Raw genomic sequence first — 17,633 nt, forward strand, 5'->3', positions numbered from 1 at the left:
TTGTTTTCCCCCTGTGTAAATAAAGAAGATAGAACGCGCGCCGAGATACCCCTCGGGAGGTTGCTAACGGCCGGCTAACAAGCCGGGCCGAGCCCGGCGTTAACTAATACTACTACTACTACTACTCTAGTCTTCCCTGTGATGATTGACCTAGCATATTCAATCACAACCAAAGACAGACATATGGTCTCGACTCGGTGTAGATGATTAGACACAAATGGCTCGCTCATTCTCCCCACGACTTCAATTGTGAATTTGTGAGGCGTGTAAAGTAGTGTCTGCTGAATCACACAGAAGAAATGGATCACACCACCCTGCATATAATCTTTCAACGCGTACATATAAATCCCCGTGGCAGGTCTGTCGATTTTTTCAGTTTAGTCTATAAGCGACATCGCAAAAGATTGTCTTTGCACGTCGAGATCTGAACCCCAGAAACAGCAAATCAAAACACAAGGAAAATGTCATCCATGACCAACAAGCACGGCGAAAACGGCAGCGACACGTCGTCTTCGGGCGGCGATAGTTCTACTTCTGGAAACAACTCATCCTCGAGCAGCTCAACAGGCTCCAAGACATCAAACACCTCTTCTGGTGGCCAAGTCCCAGAGCCGACTCAGTGTGGCATCTGCAAAGAGTCGTATGCTTCGGGTGATGCCCACACCTGCGACCCGAACGACCCACATGCGGGTTACTTTGCTTGAGTGGAAGATGTGGTATTGCTCCTTGGGGTGAGGACAACTCACGAAACATTCATCTTTGACGTCATTCTTTCGGTAAGCGGAAAATTAGAACAAAAGAAGTCTTGATAGTCTCATGAAATAACAATTTTGAATCAAAACAACATCCCCAACGCCGTCCTGTGTCACCGTGTTGTGCAGTGTTTCCCAGACACCACAAGTCATAAAGCCCCTTTTCCCATTTTGTAATTTGTACACAAGCATAATCCTAAATCGCCTATCCGGAACGCCTCCCTCCCCCCGACATCCAAGAATCGGCCGCGGGCGCGATGGTGACCGAGCTCGCGCTGCTCCCGGGCTTCTCGAAATCGATCCTCCGCCTCGGCTCCAGGTCGTGCATCTGCACCAGGCTCTCCTCGTCGTCCGGGTCGCTGTACGAGACGTTATAAGTCCGCTGCATCGTGATGCCGCCCCGCAGCTCCGCGTCCTTGGGCCGCGTCACCGACCCGGCCTTGGACACGGTCCCGATCCTCGACGTTCCGCCTGTCCCGCCCAGGGTGGCGCCGGTGCGCCCGCCGCCGCCGCCGCCGCCGTATGCCCTCGACGCGCCCGACGAGCCGCCGCCGCCGCCCAGGCGCGGGAAGATGCGCACCAGCAGCAGGCGCAGGCTGGGTAGGCAAGTGCACATGATGCCGACGTTGATCTCGATGACGGACCAGCTCGTCACGTCCCAGCTGTCCATGGTGGGGTTGTCGGACCGCGCAAACGCCACCAGGGATTGCAGCCGCAGCACGCTGACCACGGTGACCAGGGTACCCACGCAAAACATGAGCGCGACGCCGACCTTTTTCTTCCAATTGAGTCGAAGGGCTTGTAATTGCGATAGCGGCACCGCGAGCATCCAGATGTCGAGCGCGATGCTGATGCCGGCGTTGGACCAGGCTACCGTGTTGATGTCGACGCAGGTTCCCTCGTGCTCCCCGTCCCATTTTGTCCAAAAATACGAAATTGGCTGGCACTGCAGCACACCAAGCAAGAAAAAGGTGATGCCAAAAGCGATGTTAAAGGCGATGGTGGCCCACAGCGCGAGCCGCACGCCACGCGAGGGGAAGATGCGCAGGTAGAACCACAAAAGCGACATTTTGAGCAGCGTCACCTCGGCAAAGTACATGATTGCGGTTGCGTAAAAGTACTTGCCAAACGAGTTGATGGTTTCGGGGTCGAGCCTCCAGATGTCGAGGCCGAGGCCTCCCGAGTCGACCAGGCCGCTGACGATGATGACCGTGTTGGGCACGCCGACGACCAAGGCCGCCAGGATGAACCAGTCGTCCTCGCCCACCGCGACGGCGGCGCCGCCCTGGTTCATCAGCATGAAGCGTGCGGACATCCTCAGGATCACAAACAGGGGCGAGATGGCGCCCAGCGTGATGGCCAGCGTCTTGAGGGGCTGCCGCTTGTCCTGGACCGGCAGGCCGCATTCGGTCGACGTCGTGTTGAGCGTCACCAGTCCCTCCCTGATGGTGCACTTTTCCCGCACGCAATCGTTAACCTCCTGCTGGAGTCTGGCATCCGTGCATATGCATGTTTGGTCGGTCGGCGCACACGACGATCTTGCTATGGATGTGGCCAGGCAAGTTTTCTAGAAAAAAAGATGGGTAGATCCAAGTCAGCCATGTGAATTCCGCCGGGTTTTTTCTGTCAGACAACGACGATCTTTTCTCTTTTTTTGGGGTGCAGATCGTACCGCGCAGGCAGGCAGTTCCAGATTTTGTGCTTGTACTAGTAAGGCCCATGCTCCTATGAGCAGCAGAAACAGACGAGTCGGAAGCGACTTCATCGTCTGTCAAGTTTGATAGTAATTTTCTTTTCTTTTTTTTTTCTTTTTGGTTCAAGACTGATATATCAGATTTACAGAGCCAAAAAGAAAAACAAAAAAACAAAAAGGACGCCCCCTTTAGACGTGAAAAGGAGTGGCGAAAGGGACGTGGCCTTGCTGCTGTTTTTCTTTGCATCGAGAACGCTACCCCACAAGACAGAGGAAAACAGGGCAGGGAGGCTAGGTTGACATACAGGCTGAACCCTGGATGTGTCTTTTTCGGGGAAACCATCTCAACCCCCCAGTTTTCAAAAGGGCCAGCTCTGATCAATGCAATTTGACAGGCCGTCATTGATCGGGGTGGATATCTTGCCATAGAGAAACCCGTGGTAATTTGTGCTGACCACGCGGTTACGCGACACCGAGTGGGGGAACCTGGCTCCTGGCTCCGGCTGAACCAACATTTGTTTCCTTTGTTTAAATGGCATTCGAGATAAGGAGTCCGTAGGTGGCCAACGAAAAAGCTGCTCTTTCCGGATCACTACGAAGTTCCCATCCCAAGCTGTTGATCTGGGGTCTGTATGAGCCCGGCCATGAGCGCGAACGCAAACGACAGGACGGAACTGGTATCTCCAAGTCGCCTTCCCCACTCCGAAGCTAGCGGCCGTGATCAGTAAGCGGCTCGGCCGAGTCCAGAATAGGGACATAAAGATTGAACTACTTTGATTAAGCGAGAATCGAGTCAGCAAAGCACAAACCTAAAAACCTTTTCTGGGATAGAGGCACTGCTAGACTCCTCATTGTTTTGTTGACCTTGACGTGAATGTCGAATCCGAAGAGATACAGAGAGAAAGGCGAACAAAAACTAGAAAACATGCCCTTCCTCTTTTGGGAATACTCTCCGATGGTTCGGTGGACCCCCCGTCGGGACCGGTGACTGCATTTATTCAGGGGTTGCCACAGTCCTGGGTTAGTCCGAGACAGGGACGAATGAACTCTGTTGCGGCTTGTGACAAGTCATTGGATGGCCTTTCGAGATGAGGGTGTTACTGCATAATTTTTGCAAGCATTCTCTCCCGGGACGGTCCCCGCTGCGAGACGGCGGAACCCCTTTTTGAATCCCGATTTAGGAGATTGCATTGAAGCCTTTGCTATTGTGCGATGTGCATACCAAAAAGCTTGCAGCTTGTTCGGCAACCACGCGAGATCAAAAAGTTTTCACCCGACGTAAAATGCATATATAGAAGAGACAGGATGAAAGACCCGATCGCATGAGGATGCATTTTCTTGGCCTGAACCTTTGGTTTTTTTTTGGTCCCTTCCATAAGCCCGACTCATACCTTTTTTGTGTTCCATAGGGCAGAAGAAGACTACTACGCGAGGTGGCCCGGACAGCACAGCACAGTCGGATCGTCAAACCAGGGTCCCAACGATCCACAGAATGCTGCTTGGGGAAGAATTCTAGAACACAAAAGGATCGTCGCAATCGTTTGACGTGTCATTCGAATGGATTTGCGAACGCTTCGGCGATTCCCGATATTCCAAGCTCAACCTCTTCCCCAAAGTCGAGCAAAATAAGGGATACATGTTTTGGCATCCTAGCGTCGGCAATGCTGGCCGCGTCGCAACATACTTGCAGCTTGGACGGGAGCCAAGTTGATTCAAGCCTAGGACTTGGCAGTGGACAGGACCTGCTGAAAGTCTCCACTGCGAAGGTCATGCTGCAAACAAAAGCCAAGACGACGCCGTACATTTTTAGGTACAGTCGGTTGAGCCGGTAAGTGGCTGTGTTTGCGGTGGCGGTCGCCTGCTTTGCCGCCGATTGACATGCAATGCAGCACGGCAACAGTTGCGGGAAGCGAGCATGACAGTGCAGATACTACATCGGCTGTCAAACCCAAAATACCACACCTTTTCTCGGCAAGCCTTACAGGCGGGCATTTAGATTTTTATGCGAGGTGAGTGGTTCGATCACATTGGACGTTGGAGCATCGCAAGTCGCTGCGTTGTCACTCGACCGTACCTTTTACCTGCATGACGGCGCAGCGTGGCCAATTGAATCAAAAGTACACAACTGCTGTGCTACATTCCAAACAAGAGTCGATAGTAAACAAATCACCCGAGGAGCTCCTCGAGCGGCTAGGTAGTCTAGTAATTGCAATTGTATATGCGAATTAATTGCCTTTTCGGCTTTTCAGTGCGGACTTTCCACTAATTAAATACAAGAATTCAACAAAAAAGAGCGCACCAGCCATGCCAAACCCTGACCAAGACCAAGACCTACGCCACGACTAAGAAAATAGAAGGTGCCTTTGACGACACACAACCAAACAAAACGAAACAAAACGAAACACGACTTGAATCTAGTCGACCAGGTTTGCCGTCAGCAGCCGGGCGTTGACGTTGCCATTGTTGCCCTGGGCCCTGGTCGCATTCTTGAGGAAGCAGTTGCCGCCCTTGTCGACATTGTCGCTCATGCCGGCGTGGAAAACGACGAGCCGGCACCTGATGTCGCGGCCGCCGTCGACGGAGCGCTTGTTCATGACGGCGCACGCGTCCAGGCACGCGCCGAGGCTGTAGGAGTAGTGCACCGAGATGACCGAGATGGCGCCCGGGGCCTCGGCGCCCGCGCCCTGCGAGTCGACGCCGCACTCGATCTCGAAGCGCTTCCTGTCAAACGTCGACGTCACCGGCGTCTTGTCGATCCGCGGGCAGTCAAACTTGAGCATCTTGACGGCGCTGGGCTCCGCGACCGAGTAGTCGTCCAGCGCGGCGGTCGGGGTCGGCGAGGTGGTGGAGGCCGGCTGCGGCGTGTCGCTGCGCGTGGACGGTGTGTTTTGCGTGGGCACCGTCACTACCGTCGGCTGTGGTGTTGCTTGAGACGATGGACTGTGTGGGTGGTGGAACAGGGGCCGTGTTAGTGATGGGACGCAAAAGATACAAGTTGGTGTAACGGGGCGAGGGCAACACGTACCTTGACGCCAGCTGCGCTCCCAAAATGCCACCCACTACGGCACCGCTAATAATCATTCCGATCAGGGCGGCGATGGCAGCAAAGACCCAAGGGTTGAGACCAAAGGGAACCGGCTTGCCCCTCTTGGGCTCGGAAGAGTGCGTGGGTGCATGAGGCGGTGTGTGGTACAGCTCGGCCGGGGCGAATCCGGGCGTCTGCCTGTACTCTGACGGGATCGGCGTCGCGATAGTCGAGCGGTCCGTCTTTGCCCAGTGCTCGTTGTAGGGTTGGTGGTGGCTGTTGGGGCTGTACACTCTACCGTCGTCGTCGTTGTTGACGGCTTGAAGACCCTGCATGTCGGTGTTGACCACCTCGAGCCCGCTCTGGCTGAGGTGTTGTGCGCCCATGATTGCAGTCGAGAATTGGGCGAACCAAGTCTCTTTTACGGGCTGCAAATCACGTCCTATCGACCAATTAATAGGAACGGAGGCGGTGACTGTCAGGGTCGCAATAGCAACTTGAACAATGTATACACCGCACCTGCGACAAAGAAAAAAAAGCCCAAGTCAAGTTTGTTGGTGACACGAAACGTAACGAGGTTCATATCGAATCCTTCAAAGGCGGGACTGCAGCGGCTGTCAAATAAATGAGGCCGAGCCGCGACATCAGGGCTAAGCCGGATAAGCGGAGTAGAAATTACACCTTTGGTGGTCAGCCTTTCCTGCTGCCTTCCTATCTTTGGGTACATTGGCCTGCACGAGTGCGGTGACTGGGCGTTGTGTGTCTCGTAATGGTTTAGCTGCGATCTTGGCTGTTGCGGCGCACGATCTGCTAACCCCAAAAGGCGCATGTTTCGACCAATGACCTCGACTTCGGCCCCAGATGTAAGCGCGGGACATTAGGCTTGGCGGGTTATTGTGGAGGACGGCCATGCAGTGAGACGAGAACCACAAAACCTTTGCAAAGTAGACGATGATCATTTGCCATGTTTAATTGGGCTTTGGTTGTTGCCATTGCCAGTGTAGAATTGATGAAAATGAGGTTCCTGGGGCTAGAAAAAAAAGAAAGAAAAAAAGGTCTAGGCCTGAAAGCTAAGACACGATCGATACCAAGATCGATAAAAAGGTGGATACAAAAAGGTTTCTCGCAGCTGTGTGCGAGTGAGAAGAAGAATCGGAAAACCAAAAAAAAAAAGAAAAACCTGTCAAAGGACAAAAATGCCCAGCCCTGCTCAGTCAATCAAGACCAAGTCCCGCTTTGCGACCTGCCAGAAAGGAAAATAGATCAACCCCAGAGGAAAGCCAAGCTTAAACTTGACAACCTCATGAACAAAAACTCCGCCCATGTAAAACACGACGATTGCTATGCGATGCGACCAACCAAAAGCATGTCCGACAAGAAAAAAGAAAAAGAAACGCCAGAAGAAAACACAAGACATGGACGCCAGAAACATGGATGCAAGAATAAAGAGGACAAAAAAGCAAAAAAAGACAAAAATGAGGTCATGTCGAGTAAAGATTGAGGAGGTGTGACGGACTTCTCAAGAACGGAAGCGGCGGCGACAAGAAATGCGGATGAAGGAGGATGGATTGGTCCCAAAAAAAACCAGAACAATGCTCAGCCTTAGGTGCTAAAGGCAGCAACGTACTGGACCGACATGGCGCTGGGCTCGCCGCCGACGGTCTTGGCAGTGGGGGTCTTGATCTTGGCCTTTCCGTCGGGGAATTCGCCACCGATGGCGACGTTGAGCAGGATCATCTTGGGGGTGCGAGCCAGGTTCTCCCAGGCGTCGGCGTCCTTGACCTCGGCGCCGGTCAGGGTGTGGGTGACCTTGCCGTCGACGGACCACTCGAGCTTCTCCTGCTGGAAGCCGCCGGCCTTGTTGGAGCGGTCGATGGTGACGGCGACCTTTACAAACTTGCCGCGCGGGAACTGGCCGCTGCCGCCCAGGCCCGTCTTCTCCTTGCAGGGGCCGCCGTTGATGACGCCGCAGTGCGCCGTGTGGAAGACGGTGCCGACGCCGTTGGACACCTCGAGGATGTCGATCTCGGCCACCTTGGGCCACGAGTTGCGGTCCGTGCGGAAGCCCTGCCCCAGCATCCAAAACGCCGGCCAGATCCCCAGCTGCGTCGCCGGGTCGCTGGCCGCGAGCTTGAGGCTCGCCTCGACCCGCAGCTTGCCGCCGGGAGGGCACTGCACGTCGCTGCCGGCCTTGGTCTCGATGCGCGCCGAGGTCCAGGCGTTGCCGTTGCGGACCGGCGTGATGGTGAGCGCCCCGTTCTTGATGCCCAGGTTGGCCGGGTTGTTGGTGTAGGTCTGGATCTCTTGCGTTCCCCAGTTGGCCGCCCCGCCGGGGTACTGCGTGCCGAGGTCGATGAGCCACTTTGCCTGGTCCGGGAGCGCTCCCGCCTTTTGCTTGGCAAAGTTGTCCTGGAACACTATCTTCTTGAACCCCTGCGGGATGGCTATGTCGCCGGCTGCAGCTGCCAGGGGCGATTCGCTGGAGTTGGTGGCGGCCGCGGCCAGGTCGTCGGCAGCAGCAGCCGCTCTGGAGTTTCCACGGAGGCCCTGGGTGCCGACAGAGGCAGCCGAAACGGGCATGGCGGTGTCGGCGGTGTCGGCGCTGTCGGCGCTGTCCTCGGTGTCGTCTTCGTCGGCAGCAGCCGCAAAGGCTGTGCGAGTGCTGGCAGCAGAAAAAGCTCTCGAGACGGGTATGGCGGTGTCGTCGGCATCGTTGGCATCGTCTTCGTCGGCAGCGGCCGCAAAGGCTGTGCGGGTGTTGGCAGCGGAAGAAGCAGCCGACACGGGCATGCGGGTGTCGGCGTCATCGTCTTCGTCGGCGGCGGCTGCAATGGCCGAGCGGGTGTTGGCAGCAGAAAAAGCAGCCGAGGCGGGCATGGCGGTGTCGTCGGCGTCGTCAAAGTCGGCAGCTGCCGAAACAGGCTGGAGCATGCTGCTGGCGCCGTCGTAGTAGGCACCGGAGGCCGGAACCGGGGTGGCAAGGCCGCTCCCGACGAGGAGGGCGAAAACGGAGAGAGCTTGTGCGGTGCGCATCTTGTCTCTCAACGAGAGATATAAAATTGAGTGAAAAAAAAGAAGAGAAAAAGACCACCGAGACCTAGCTGGAAGGAAAGCAAAGAGAAATGAAAAGAAACAGAAAGGAAAAAAAGAATGAAGACAAAAAAAATGAAGAAAAAAAGAAAGGAAAACAAACAAACCCGTGATGCCAATGCGGATGAGGGTGAGGAGAAGAGGAAATCCAGACCCAAAAGGACGGGAAACATCTTGGATATTTATCTTGGAGCCGCCATCGTACGAAGTCATCTACAAGACACCCCGACCGTCCAGGACATCCAAATTTGGCATGTTGCTTCTCCATCATGCGACGTCAACCAAGTCGTCCCCTTGGCGCTCGCGGCCGGTTCACCTTTTGCTTTTTTGGCCGCGGCAACATCCATGGCGCCGCCATTCGACTGCGGTTACCGCCAAGCTGGAGAACCTGCCCAGGGGACTGGCCCCCTCACCCATGTGCCTAAGAATATTACTACCAGAACAGGGGTGCAATTCGCTCTGTTTGGTTTTTCGCGGGGGGGTTTTTGGATGCCGTTGAATTGTACAGAATCCGGCATGCAAGGGTGGTCCGTGTAGTCGGGACCCCGTCCTTTTCCCCCTCCTCCAGCAGGCCAGCCTGGTTCCCACAGGGCCTGCACCCACTGGTTTGATGTTCCGCAAAATCCGTATGGATTCGTGTGCTTGCTTGCCCCGTGATCGTTGGCTGGTGTCATGAAATGTTTCTTTCTTAAAAAGCATGTCCTGTAGCAAATTAAGCTATTATAATATAGCCCTGATCAACATAAAACAGACTAGCCCATCGTGACTCGACGGTTTGCAACAACTGTTCAAGGTACCGCCCAGACCGGTAAATGTTTGCACGCAGCCATTGTCGCCTGTCAAATATGAAATGTCATAACTTTACTTTCGCGTCAACCGAACTGCCGTTCGTCCCTCCGAAAAGAAGGCGCGGAACATAGGACGAATTGGCCTGAATCCTGATTATCTACTTGGCAGCGTCTATTCTCGTAGTACACCCTCCACCTTTACCAAAAGTCCACCAAATCAGTTACGGTACAGTACCAATCACCCCACATGTTTATTCCTAATATTGTCGCTCAGCCTTTTTTTACCTCGTACCAACCTTGATAGGGGCTGGTGGGCCTTGACCGTCGTTGAAGCAGTTTTGGTCGGCCCCTATACCATCAAGACCAGGTTAGGTCAAGAAGGTGACGCGGGGGGAACAAACATGCTTTCTTGGCAGATGGGGATTTCCAGCCTTGGGATCTCGCTACCACTTACTATGCATCATTTGACATTTCTGTATGCCATTTAAAGTAAAGAGACGTTGCGTTGTTGTCCGACTCACCACTAGTTCGCTGGTCGAAACAACCTCGGCCCCATTCTTTTTTTTTTTTTTTGGCCAATGCATGATTTTCCGACTTGAGGGGCACGGGAGAGCAAAAGGCCGCTTCTGGAAATAAAATCCAGTTAATCTATTGGAGAACGGAGGAGTAAAAAAACATATCGAGCAAAAAAAAGAGGCATGTCCCTTGATTCCAGGTCGTATTCCATTCCACGCGCGTGTATCACCAACAAGATCTGCAGCCGATCAGTTGGACAACAGAGCTAGCGTGCGTGCCCCCGGGCGCCTCATGCAAGTCGTTAAGCGCCACACCGTGGGAGGCGATGCGATTTAACGCCTTTTGATTCTCCAAAAAAGTAATCATTGCCCCAATCTTGTCGCCAGCCTTACCAATGACATCATATTCCATACAATGTGAACACTAAAGGCATGACAGACAGTCTGCCACGAATTCTGTCTCTTGTCTTTTTTTTTTCTCTTTGTCCACGCTGAGTGAGTGCACCTCATGCCCAGTGCAAACGCGTCATTACGTGCTTGTTCATTTCTATTTCCATGCGAATCCTCCCCCGTACAGGGCCCCTAGTAAACTCTCCGGCTGGGTATCCATTGCCCCCCGGGGGGCCCCACATCAAACAGCCATGCACCTGAAATTCGAACCAGTTAGCGGCCTTTTTCACTGACGTTGGATCCGCCCTCACACTACAATTATAGTAACGCATATGGACAGTCAAACAACTATTTACAAAGTTTCGTCCCAACGTGTCTCTCCGTCTGATATTTGTGGCAAAGAACAAGCAGGCATTTTACTGCGTACTTTTGTCCTTGCATGGCGTAGCGCATTAAAGTTCTCAGGTGAAGAGAGTCTATTTCTAGTGATTTTCTCGGCAGTGAGCAAATATGGTAGAGTACATTCCGTGCGACTCACTTCACCTACAGGCCAAGGTAGCTAAGGTGGGTGTCGATAGATGGTACGCGGCCGTTCCCAAGTTGCACATCTCTTAGTCAGTAGCCTAACTTGAGCGCACGACAATGCTCAATCACTGCACGGACGGAATGTTAATTCTTATTTTCACAGGACCGGTCGAGATTGCGTTGAAATCAAATGACTAAGCTCACCGGGACTCTCCGACTCGAGGATGTTCACCTTGGCTTAGTCAAGCTTTCCTTGCCATGGCGGACAGCACTCTTGGCAATTGTTGGCGATGAATCCCACATCGGAGAGCTTGAAACTGCGTTCATTTTCAGAGATTGTTTGAGTGCCCAGAAGCTTTCGACATGTCTTGGCGCTGTCAACTTTTTATATACCGTGTTTCCTCTTGCTGATAAAGGTACATTTTTGGCAGTTTTACTAGACCTAGACTAGACTAGTTCTAGTTAATATCATAGCCAGTCAAATGAGCTTTTTTTGTCTGCGAATGAAATGAAGTGCAAAAAAATATTTTCGGATTGGGAAAGAAGAAAAAGAACCTTAGCTGGCTTCCCATACATCACGGCTCGATCTTGAAAAATAAGCAGCTGGCTAGCTTGCGAACTGGTGTCGAGGCTGGAATACAATGCGGATACAAAGTATGGCAAAAACAAGTTGATTATATTGAATGTATTAATTTGAGCCCGTCTACGTTTGTGATGCCTATCTAATTTGCTCATTGTTGTCAACCTGGCCCTAGCAAAGACGCGCGTGTTTCTTTACAGCTTATTGGCACGCTTCTTAATCCTGCACCAACATGGAAAAAGCCCAGGCCACGACAAGTAATGACCTCTTTGTGTCTCATTGTACTCTGAGCTGCAGAGAACAAGACCTTTGACGCTTTCTGCTTTGTGTACTACTCTTTCATATCGTTCCGAAACAAAGGCTTTGTGATTAGGCGCTTTCATCGCAGATAAGTGTCATGCTCCTGTGTATTTAATGTCACTGCACAGGAGACCAAAGTTCGCAGTTTCTGGGTCATATTAACATCATAGTCTGATTGCTTATTGCGGTCAGCCATCGAAGCCTTTGTTCAGATATCAAGATCCCCGAGTGGCAAGTCATCCCAAGTAAGCAGCTATTGCATATTGACATCAGATTGCATTCCGCACAGACATCATGCATGAAGCAAACTACCTGGTGGTTGCTCCATTGGTCTGGGGTCTTGCCGTGTTTGTCTACGTAGCCATGAACGGCCTTGATCTTGATGAGCTGCCAGCTACCGCGGGGCGTGTAGCAAGGCAACAGAGCAGATAATTCACAGACACATTTTGACCATTACATGCTCTCCAAGATTCTCTATAATATTCCACGTCGTGCATAGTGCAAGCAATTAACTGCTCAGGTATTTATGACAACATGCCAACCCAGAATTCCCCCCCAACGCCACGGTGACCTTTTCAGGCAGCCGGGGCGGTAAGGAATCCCTTGGTGGCCGCCTCCTGGATACCGCCAAAGAAGACGTTGGCCATCTTGACATAGCCAGCGTCGTTGGGGTGCCTGGTGTCGAACAGGTCGTCGGTGGTGGGGCCGGCGGCGGAGCGCATGTCGACGGTGACGAGCTTTGCGCCCTCGTCCTTGAGCTTCTGCCAGACGGCGTCGAACTGCTTGTTCTCGTCGACGCGGCAGGCGTCCTGCTTGGCGACCTTGTTGACGAGCACGTTGGTCATGACGACGGTGACGCCGGGGCTGTCGGCAAAGACCTGGCGCAGCATCTTGTCGACCTGGGCGCCGGCGTCGGCCACCACGCCGCCCTTGTTGCAGTTGTTGGTGCCGGCGTCGACCAGGACCAGGTTCGGCTTGAGCGTCGGCACGTCCTTGGCCATGGCCGCCGCGATCTGCTTGATGACGAAGCCGCTGGTGGCCTCGACGGCGTTTTGGTCAAAGTCGCCGTTCTTCTTGGCCCCCACGAAGCTGACCTCGTCCGCCTTGGTGAAGGTCGCGTTGGGGCCTTGCAGGAGGTCCAGCAGGTCCTTGCGGTACGAGTTGCCCGTCGACGAACCCACGCCGAACGTCACGGATGCCCCCGCCGACATGATCCGCAGCGGCACGGGGGCGGCGGCGGCCTGCCGAGCGGTAAGCTCGGACGGAGGAAGTGGGCCGGCCACGACCGCAGAGGCTGTTTTTGCAGAGTCAGTATTTGATTTGTTTTGCTGGAAGGTGTGGCACGGGATTGCTTACCGGCAACAAGCATGGAGAAGAATTGAGCATGCATTTTGGGATTTTTTGAAGCAAGTCGTCGACTAATGATTGAACGAATCGAAAAATATAATAAAATTATACAAAAGGTAATATGGTTAGTCCTCCAGGGCTAAACGAACGTAAAAGGTCGAAACTTGGTGAGAGTAGAATTGAGTAGGATCGATTGATTCAAGTCGGGGGAAAAAAAAAGCCAAGACCTGTCAGTATTTATCAAGGCCGATCCGCATCTAGACCACGACGATAAGGGGGCGTTTTTGATTGCACTCAAAAAGCATCCCCTCCGTTTCAGATGGTTCGTCCTGGCGGTTTGGCGAGATGGTAAGCGGGCGACCCCGACCTTATTTGCGCCAAGACCAAAACCGGAACCGTTTTATCTGGGACCAGCTTCGCGAGCGGGTTAGGCGCGTTGCGCTGTTGGGGGTTTGCACCAAGTCTTACTCGTGTCTTTCGGCAACGTTGAACGAATGAACTCTGAGTTTTGCAGTGGCCTTGTAGAGTTTGATTTGAAAGTTTTCTCTTTTTTTTTTTTTTTTTTTTTTTTTTTTTTTTTTTTTCACTTGGTCAAAATCTATAGCTCGCAGACATTGTTGCACAGGAACCGTCTGTTCCATGCTCGCTTGCTTAGCGCTTGCCAACCTTGACCAGAAGAGGAGCGTCGCATGCATCTCCACACCTCGAACCAAGGAGTTCCCAGAAACAAACGAGGCCTATTTTTGAATTTGGCTCATGCCCCGCCGCTCATTGTTCCGGACTCTGACAGCTGCCATTAGCTTGACTCGGACATTTTTTCTCCCATCTTTCCCCCCTTGAAATAACCTTGATGACATACATCCTACTTTGTACAATGGGCTACAGCGTTGCATTCGTATGGATTACGAGATGTTGAGCCTTTGGTTGCTTGTGTTGGCGTTTTCGAGTGCAACTGCCGAATGAATCGACTCTGCGATTTACCCGGATCCCGCGCCCGGAGGTCACTCGGCCGCTGACCAGATCGGGATCAGTACGAAGAAATGGAGCTCTGCAGGCATTCGGCCAAGATGGTCACCTGTATCTGGTTGCATTAGACCCTAAGTTCTTCTTGTAAAATCAAAATTATTCAGGTCTTGGTAGATCATCTTGATATCCACTATGCGCATCACCATACCTCAACTTCTTTTGTTCGTTGTTGCAGCACCCATCACGGGCCATCTCCGTGATGCGCAAAAGCACTGCAAAGTGACACCGCTAGACGCAGGCTGGCCATCGTCCGAGGAATGGGACCGACTCAACTCGACCATATCCGGCAGGCTCGTCAGGCCAGTGCCACCAGGGGCAGTATGCCACGCGGATCAGCCCTCGCACAGCACTGATGGATGCATTGCGACGCAGTCTCAGTGGCGTGATCCATCTTTCCACCTGGGGGATCCCGTCTCGGTCGATTGGGACAACTGGGCCAACGACACGTGTGCCCCTGATCCAGAGGTTGGCTGCAGCGATGCCGGCTATCCCGTCTATGTTGTGAACGCCACGGAACCAGAGCATGTGCAGGCCGGTGTTGATTTTGGTAGGTGGAGTGGTCTTGTGGTATGGGGCATGTCGAGATGTCTGTTTATGAATATGAATATGAATATGTATTGATATAGTGTGAGTCTCTTGTGCTCGAGCAGCCAGGAATAACAACATTCGGCTCGTCGTCAAAAACAGTGGCCACGACTACCTCGGCCGTTCCAACGCACCATTCTCTCTGTCGATATGGGTTCACCACATGAAAGACATGCGTATCCATGAAGCAGGCTCCTTCCAACCCAGGAATTGCCCCTCGGATAATCTCACACACCCGAGGCAGGATGTCGTTGTCACCTTTGGGGCCGGGACCGAGATGGGCGAGGCCTATCGCTTCACTGCCGCCGTGAACAGGACCATCGTAGGCGGCAACGGGCCAACAGTCGCCCTGGGAGGCTTAATCACAGGAGGCGGACACAGTATCTTGAGCCCACATCATGGTCTCGCCGTCGATCAGGTCTTGGAGATGGAGATGGTTGACGCCGAGGGCCGGCTGCTGACACTCAACGAATGCGAAAATGAGGATCTCTTTTTTGCCGTCCGAGGAGTAAATTATTTCCCCCCTGAAACCATGTCAGTCTTTTACATGTCTGGTTGTGGCGATGCTGACTGCATCTAGGGAGGCGGCTCGACGTTTGGCATCTTGACCTCGATAACCATGCGCACCTTGAAATCCCCGAGTGTTCTTGGCCTGGGCTTTTCCATGATCACAAGCGCCGATAGTCCCCACGCCCTGGACGCCATGGTTTACTTTATCACACAGATCCCTGCGCTCGCCGCCGCTGGCATCTCGGGCTATCCAATCATGCACAAGGCCAAACCTCTGGGGAATGTGACGTACACCGGCGTGGTTGGCATATTGATCATGAGAGACAGCAGCAACCCTGAAGACATCATGAAGCTCATTCAGCCCATCTTCAGCCACGCCAACACCACCTGGCCGGGGCACTTTGTTTTTACTTCCCAGGTAGTTGCACATGCCAACTTTTACAGCTGGTATCAGCAAAACTACGACAAAAGCCAGGCTGGAAGGTCGCTAGTTGCTGCCTCGCAGCTGCTCGACGGGCAAGCCTTGAAGCGAAACGAGACGGCAATCAGAGCAGTTCTCGAAGCGGTGCTGGACGGCGGAGAGGCGGGCTTCTATATGGTCTCGGGGAAAGGGGTTCGCGACGGAGGACGCACGGCGGTGAATCCAGCTTGGGCCGAGGCCGTGGTGCATGCTGGTGAGGCTTCTGGGATAGAGCTTTGTATACGTCCATAGTGGGCTTTGGCTGACTGACGTGGTTCTCCATCAGCTACTGGAGTCGGTTTTCCATCTCACGATGCAGACGCTGCGGCGAAAGCCTCGGCGAACGCAAAACGGTTCTCAGCGGCGCTTCGCAGTCTGCGTTTGAATAGTGGGGGAGCGGCGTACGTCAACGAGGTGAAGGAATCTGCTTTCTGTCCTGGATACACGCGTCTTTGAACAACTGGACTGACTTTCAAGGTGAACAGGCTCATCCCGACGAAGACGATTGGCAACACGAGTTCTGGGGAAGCAATTATGATAGGCTGAGAGAAATCAAAAAGAAGAGAGATCCCGAGACTGTTTTCTGGTGTCACCCCTGCGTAGGAAACGAGGAATGGGAAGTTCGGGACGGCAGGCTTTGTCAAGTTGACGGTTCGCAGTGGGATGTCCAAGGTTGGCGGCAGTGAGGTCCAAGGCTGGCGACCTGAGGTCCAAGCGTCCAGCAAGGCAAACAACGCTCTTTGTCTTCACTGTTATCGATGACCAAGAAAACAATGAATTATTGCTGAGCCAATCACTTTGTCATTCACCGCTCTGCCATTGCCGTCATTGTCTGCTTGAGACGCACAAATTGACATAAAACTTGTGACAACCAACGCCGACGCGAAGGAAACTTGGATTTCATCAAACTCGCATCGACAAGTTTGTATTCCACGAGAACTTGATCCCATCTGGTTCACGAGAATACAAGCAAGTCTCACTACTTACCGCACAAACCAAGCTTTTACCAGTTGTATTCTCAAGCCTCCGCGAGCCCCCAAACCTTGTGAAAGACTTGCCAGGATCAAAACCACAAACAAGCACATCTTTCCTACAGAAAGCATCAACAATGGCAACCACCATGGAGTTCGAGTTCCCCGCGCCGCAGGCCACAACCACGTCTCTCGCAAGGCTGCACCGCGAAGTCGGAGAGCACTTTTATCGCGAGATCTGGGAGGCCGTGGTCGCCGCCGTAGAGGGATACTGGATGGAGCCGGCGCCGACCTCGACGGCCACCTCCTCGACCGCGGGACAAAACCCCAGGATCGACGCCGTCGCCGACACCCTCGACGAGGAAGCCCCGCGCCACCGGACCGTGCCGCAGACCGACCCGCTCCGCGACCACAGGGAGCCGGCGACGCTCCGAGGCTCGAGCCTGATCAAGCAGGCGCGCGTGGACGAGTCGGTGCTCGAGATGCGGCAGGACCTGAACGTGATGCTGCCGACGGGCATCTATGGCCGGCACACCAGGGCCATCAAGGACCTGGTCTGTCGTGCGCACCGGGCCGTCCTGACCGTCATCGAGGCTGAGGATGACCAAGACGAACTCGAGACCGAGGCCTTTGTGGAGCTCGCGGCCGAGGATTTCGAAGAGTAGACGACGGCCTCGAGTCGTTCTCTGGCCGTGTTTGTGGAGTACTGTACAACCAACACTTTATTTAATGTTTTGACTATTTCATGTCCGAGTTCAACAGAATGTGAGTTTCTTTGTCAATGTCCAGTGATGCACAAGGACTTTTCATTTGTGTTGATATGTTTTATGCTGACTTTTGATTTGAATCAAGCCCTAGTCTCCGGGATTCTATGATATTTGCCGGTACTGGATCAAAATCCACCGACAGCCCATGCAGGTCGGGTCGCACAGCAGGAGTTTGCGTCAATGTTACTTGGCCATACAATCTGCTCAGGCCAAGAAGGGACTCAAGACGTGGGCCACAATTGGATCACGGGTAAAATCCCCAGCGGCGCAGTCGCGATATTCGAACCTATATTGGGCATACCATGGAAC

General features: G+C 53.4%; 7 protein-coding genes across 7 annotated transcripts; 2 read left to right on the forward strand and 5 right to left on the reverse strand.

Moving 5' to 3' along the window:
- Positions 1–957: 957 nt before the first annotated feature.
- Positions 958–2,517, reverse strand: MGG_10473 (CFEM domain-containing protein; the record flags this gene model as incomplete). Its single annotated transcript, XM_003713327.1, has 2 exons — positions 958–2,319; positions 2,425–2,517. The coding sequence occupies 2 exons, from the start codon at positions 2,515–2,517 to the stop codon at positions 958–960; spliced, it is 1,455 nt and encodes a 484-aa protein (XP_003713375.1).
- Positions 2,518–4,604: 2,087 nt separating this feature from the next.
- Positions 4,605–6,186, reverse strand: MGG_10474 (uncharacterized protein). Its single transcript, XM_003713328.1, has 2 exons — positions 5,471–6,186; positions 4,605–5,385 (listed from the first exon to the last, which is right to left on the reverse strand). Exons 1-2 carry the CDS (start codon positions 5,854–5,856, stop codon positions 4,860–4,862), a joined length of 912 nt encoding a protein of 303 aa, XP_003713376.1. The 5' UTR covers positions 5,857–6,186; the 3' UTR covers positions 4,605–4,859.
- Positions 6,187–7,072: 886 nt separating this feature from the next.
- On the reverse strand, positions 7,073–8,503 carry MGG_10475 (secreted glucosidase; the record flags this gene model as incomplete). The annotated part of the gene is made up of 1 exon (XM_003713329.1): positions 7,073–8,503. One exon carries the CDS (start codon positions 8,501–8,503, stop codon positions 7,073–7,075), a length of 1,431 nt encoding a protein of 476 aa, XP_003713377.1.
- Positions 8,504–10,089: 1,586 nt separating this feature from the next.
- MGG_15521 (uncharacterized protein) lies at positions 10,090–11,105 on the reverse strand (the record flags this gene model as incomplete). Its single annotated transcript, XM_003713330.1, has 3 exons — positions 10,090–10,287; positions 10,397–10,565; positions 11,011–11,105. 3 exons carry the CDS (start codon positions 11,103–11,105, stop codon positions 10,090–10,092), a joined length of 462 nt encoding a protein of 153 aa, XP_003713378.1.
- A 1,016-nt stretch (positions 11,106–12,121) lies between these two features.
- On the reverse strand, positions 12,122–13,071 carry MGG_10477 (uncharacterized protein). The gene is made up of 2 exons (XM_003713331.1): positions 13,015–13,071; positions 12,122–12,952 (listed from the first exon to the last, which is right to left on the reverse strand). The coding sequence occupies exons 1-2, from the start codon at positions 13,046–13,048 to the stop codon at positions 12,234–12,236; spliced, it is 753 nt and encodes a 250-aa protein (XP_003713379.1). The 5' UTR covers positions 13,049–13,071; the 3' UTR covers positions 12,122–12,233.
- Positions 13,072–14,163: 1,092 nt separating this feature from the next.
- On the forward strand, positions 14,164–16,272 carry MGG_14073 (FAD binding domain-containing protein; the record flags this gene model as incomplete). Its single annotated transcript, XM_003713332.1, has 5 exons — positions 14,164–14,578; positions 14,682–15,124; positions 15,197–15,800; positions 15,873–16,000; positions 16,072–16,272. 5 exons carry the CDS (start codon positions 14,164–14,166, stop codon positions 16,270–16,272), a joined length of 1,791 nt encoding a protein of 596 aa, XP_003713380.1.
- Positions 16,273–16,694: 422 nt separating this feature from the next.
- On the forward strand, positions 16,695–17,222 carry MGG_10478 (uncharacterized protein; the record flags this gene model as incomplete). The annotated part of the gene is made up of 1 exon (XM_003713333.1): positions 16,695–17,222. One exon carries the CDS (start codon positions 16,695–16,697, stop codon positions 17,220–17,222), a length of 528 nt encoding a protein of 175 aa, XP_003713381.1.
- Positions 17,223–17,633: the final 411 nt, after the last annotated feature.

The sequence above is a fragment of the Pyricularia oryzae genome, chromosome 2, assembly GCF_000002495.2.
Source record: "Pyricularia oryzae 70-15 chromosome 2, whole genome shotgun sequence".
NCBI classification, from domain to species: domain Eukaryota; kingdom Fungi; phylum Ascomycota; class Sordariomycetes; order Magnaporthales; family Pyriculariaceae; genus Pyricularia; species Pyricularia oryzae.

What these genes read in the sequence shown, in the direction of transcription:
- MGG_10477 (XM_003713331.1), bottom strand. Translation starts at nt 13,048, where the DNA reads ATGCATGCTCAATTCTTCTCCATGCTTGTTGCCG. An exon ending in CTTCTCCATGCTTGTTGCCG is followed by an intron (nt 12,953 to 13,014) that starts GTAAGCAATCCC and finishes CTGCAAAAACAG; the next exon opens with CCTCTGCGGTCGTGGCCGGC.
- MGG_10474 (XM_003713328.1), bottom strand. Translation starts at nt 5,856, where the DNA reads ATGGGCGCACAACACCTCAGCCAGAGCGGGCTCGAGGTGGTCAACACC. An exon ending in GGAGCGCAGCTGGCGTCAAG is followed by an intron (nt 5,386 to 5,470) that starts GTACGTGTTGCC and finishes CCACCCACACAG; the next exon opens with TCCATCGTCTCAAGCAACAC.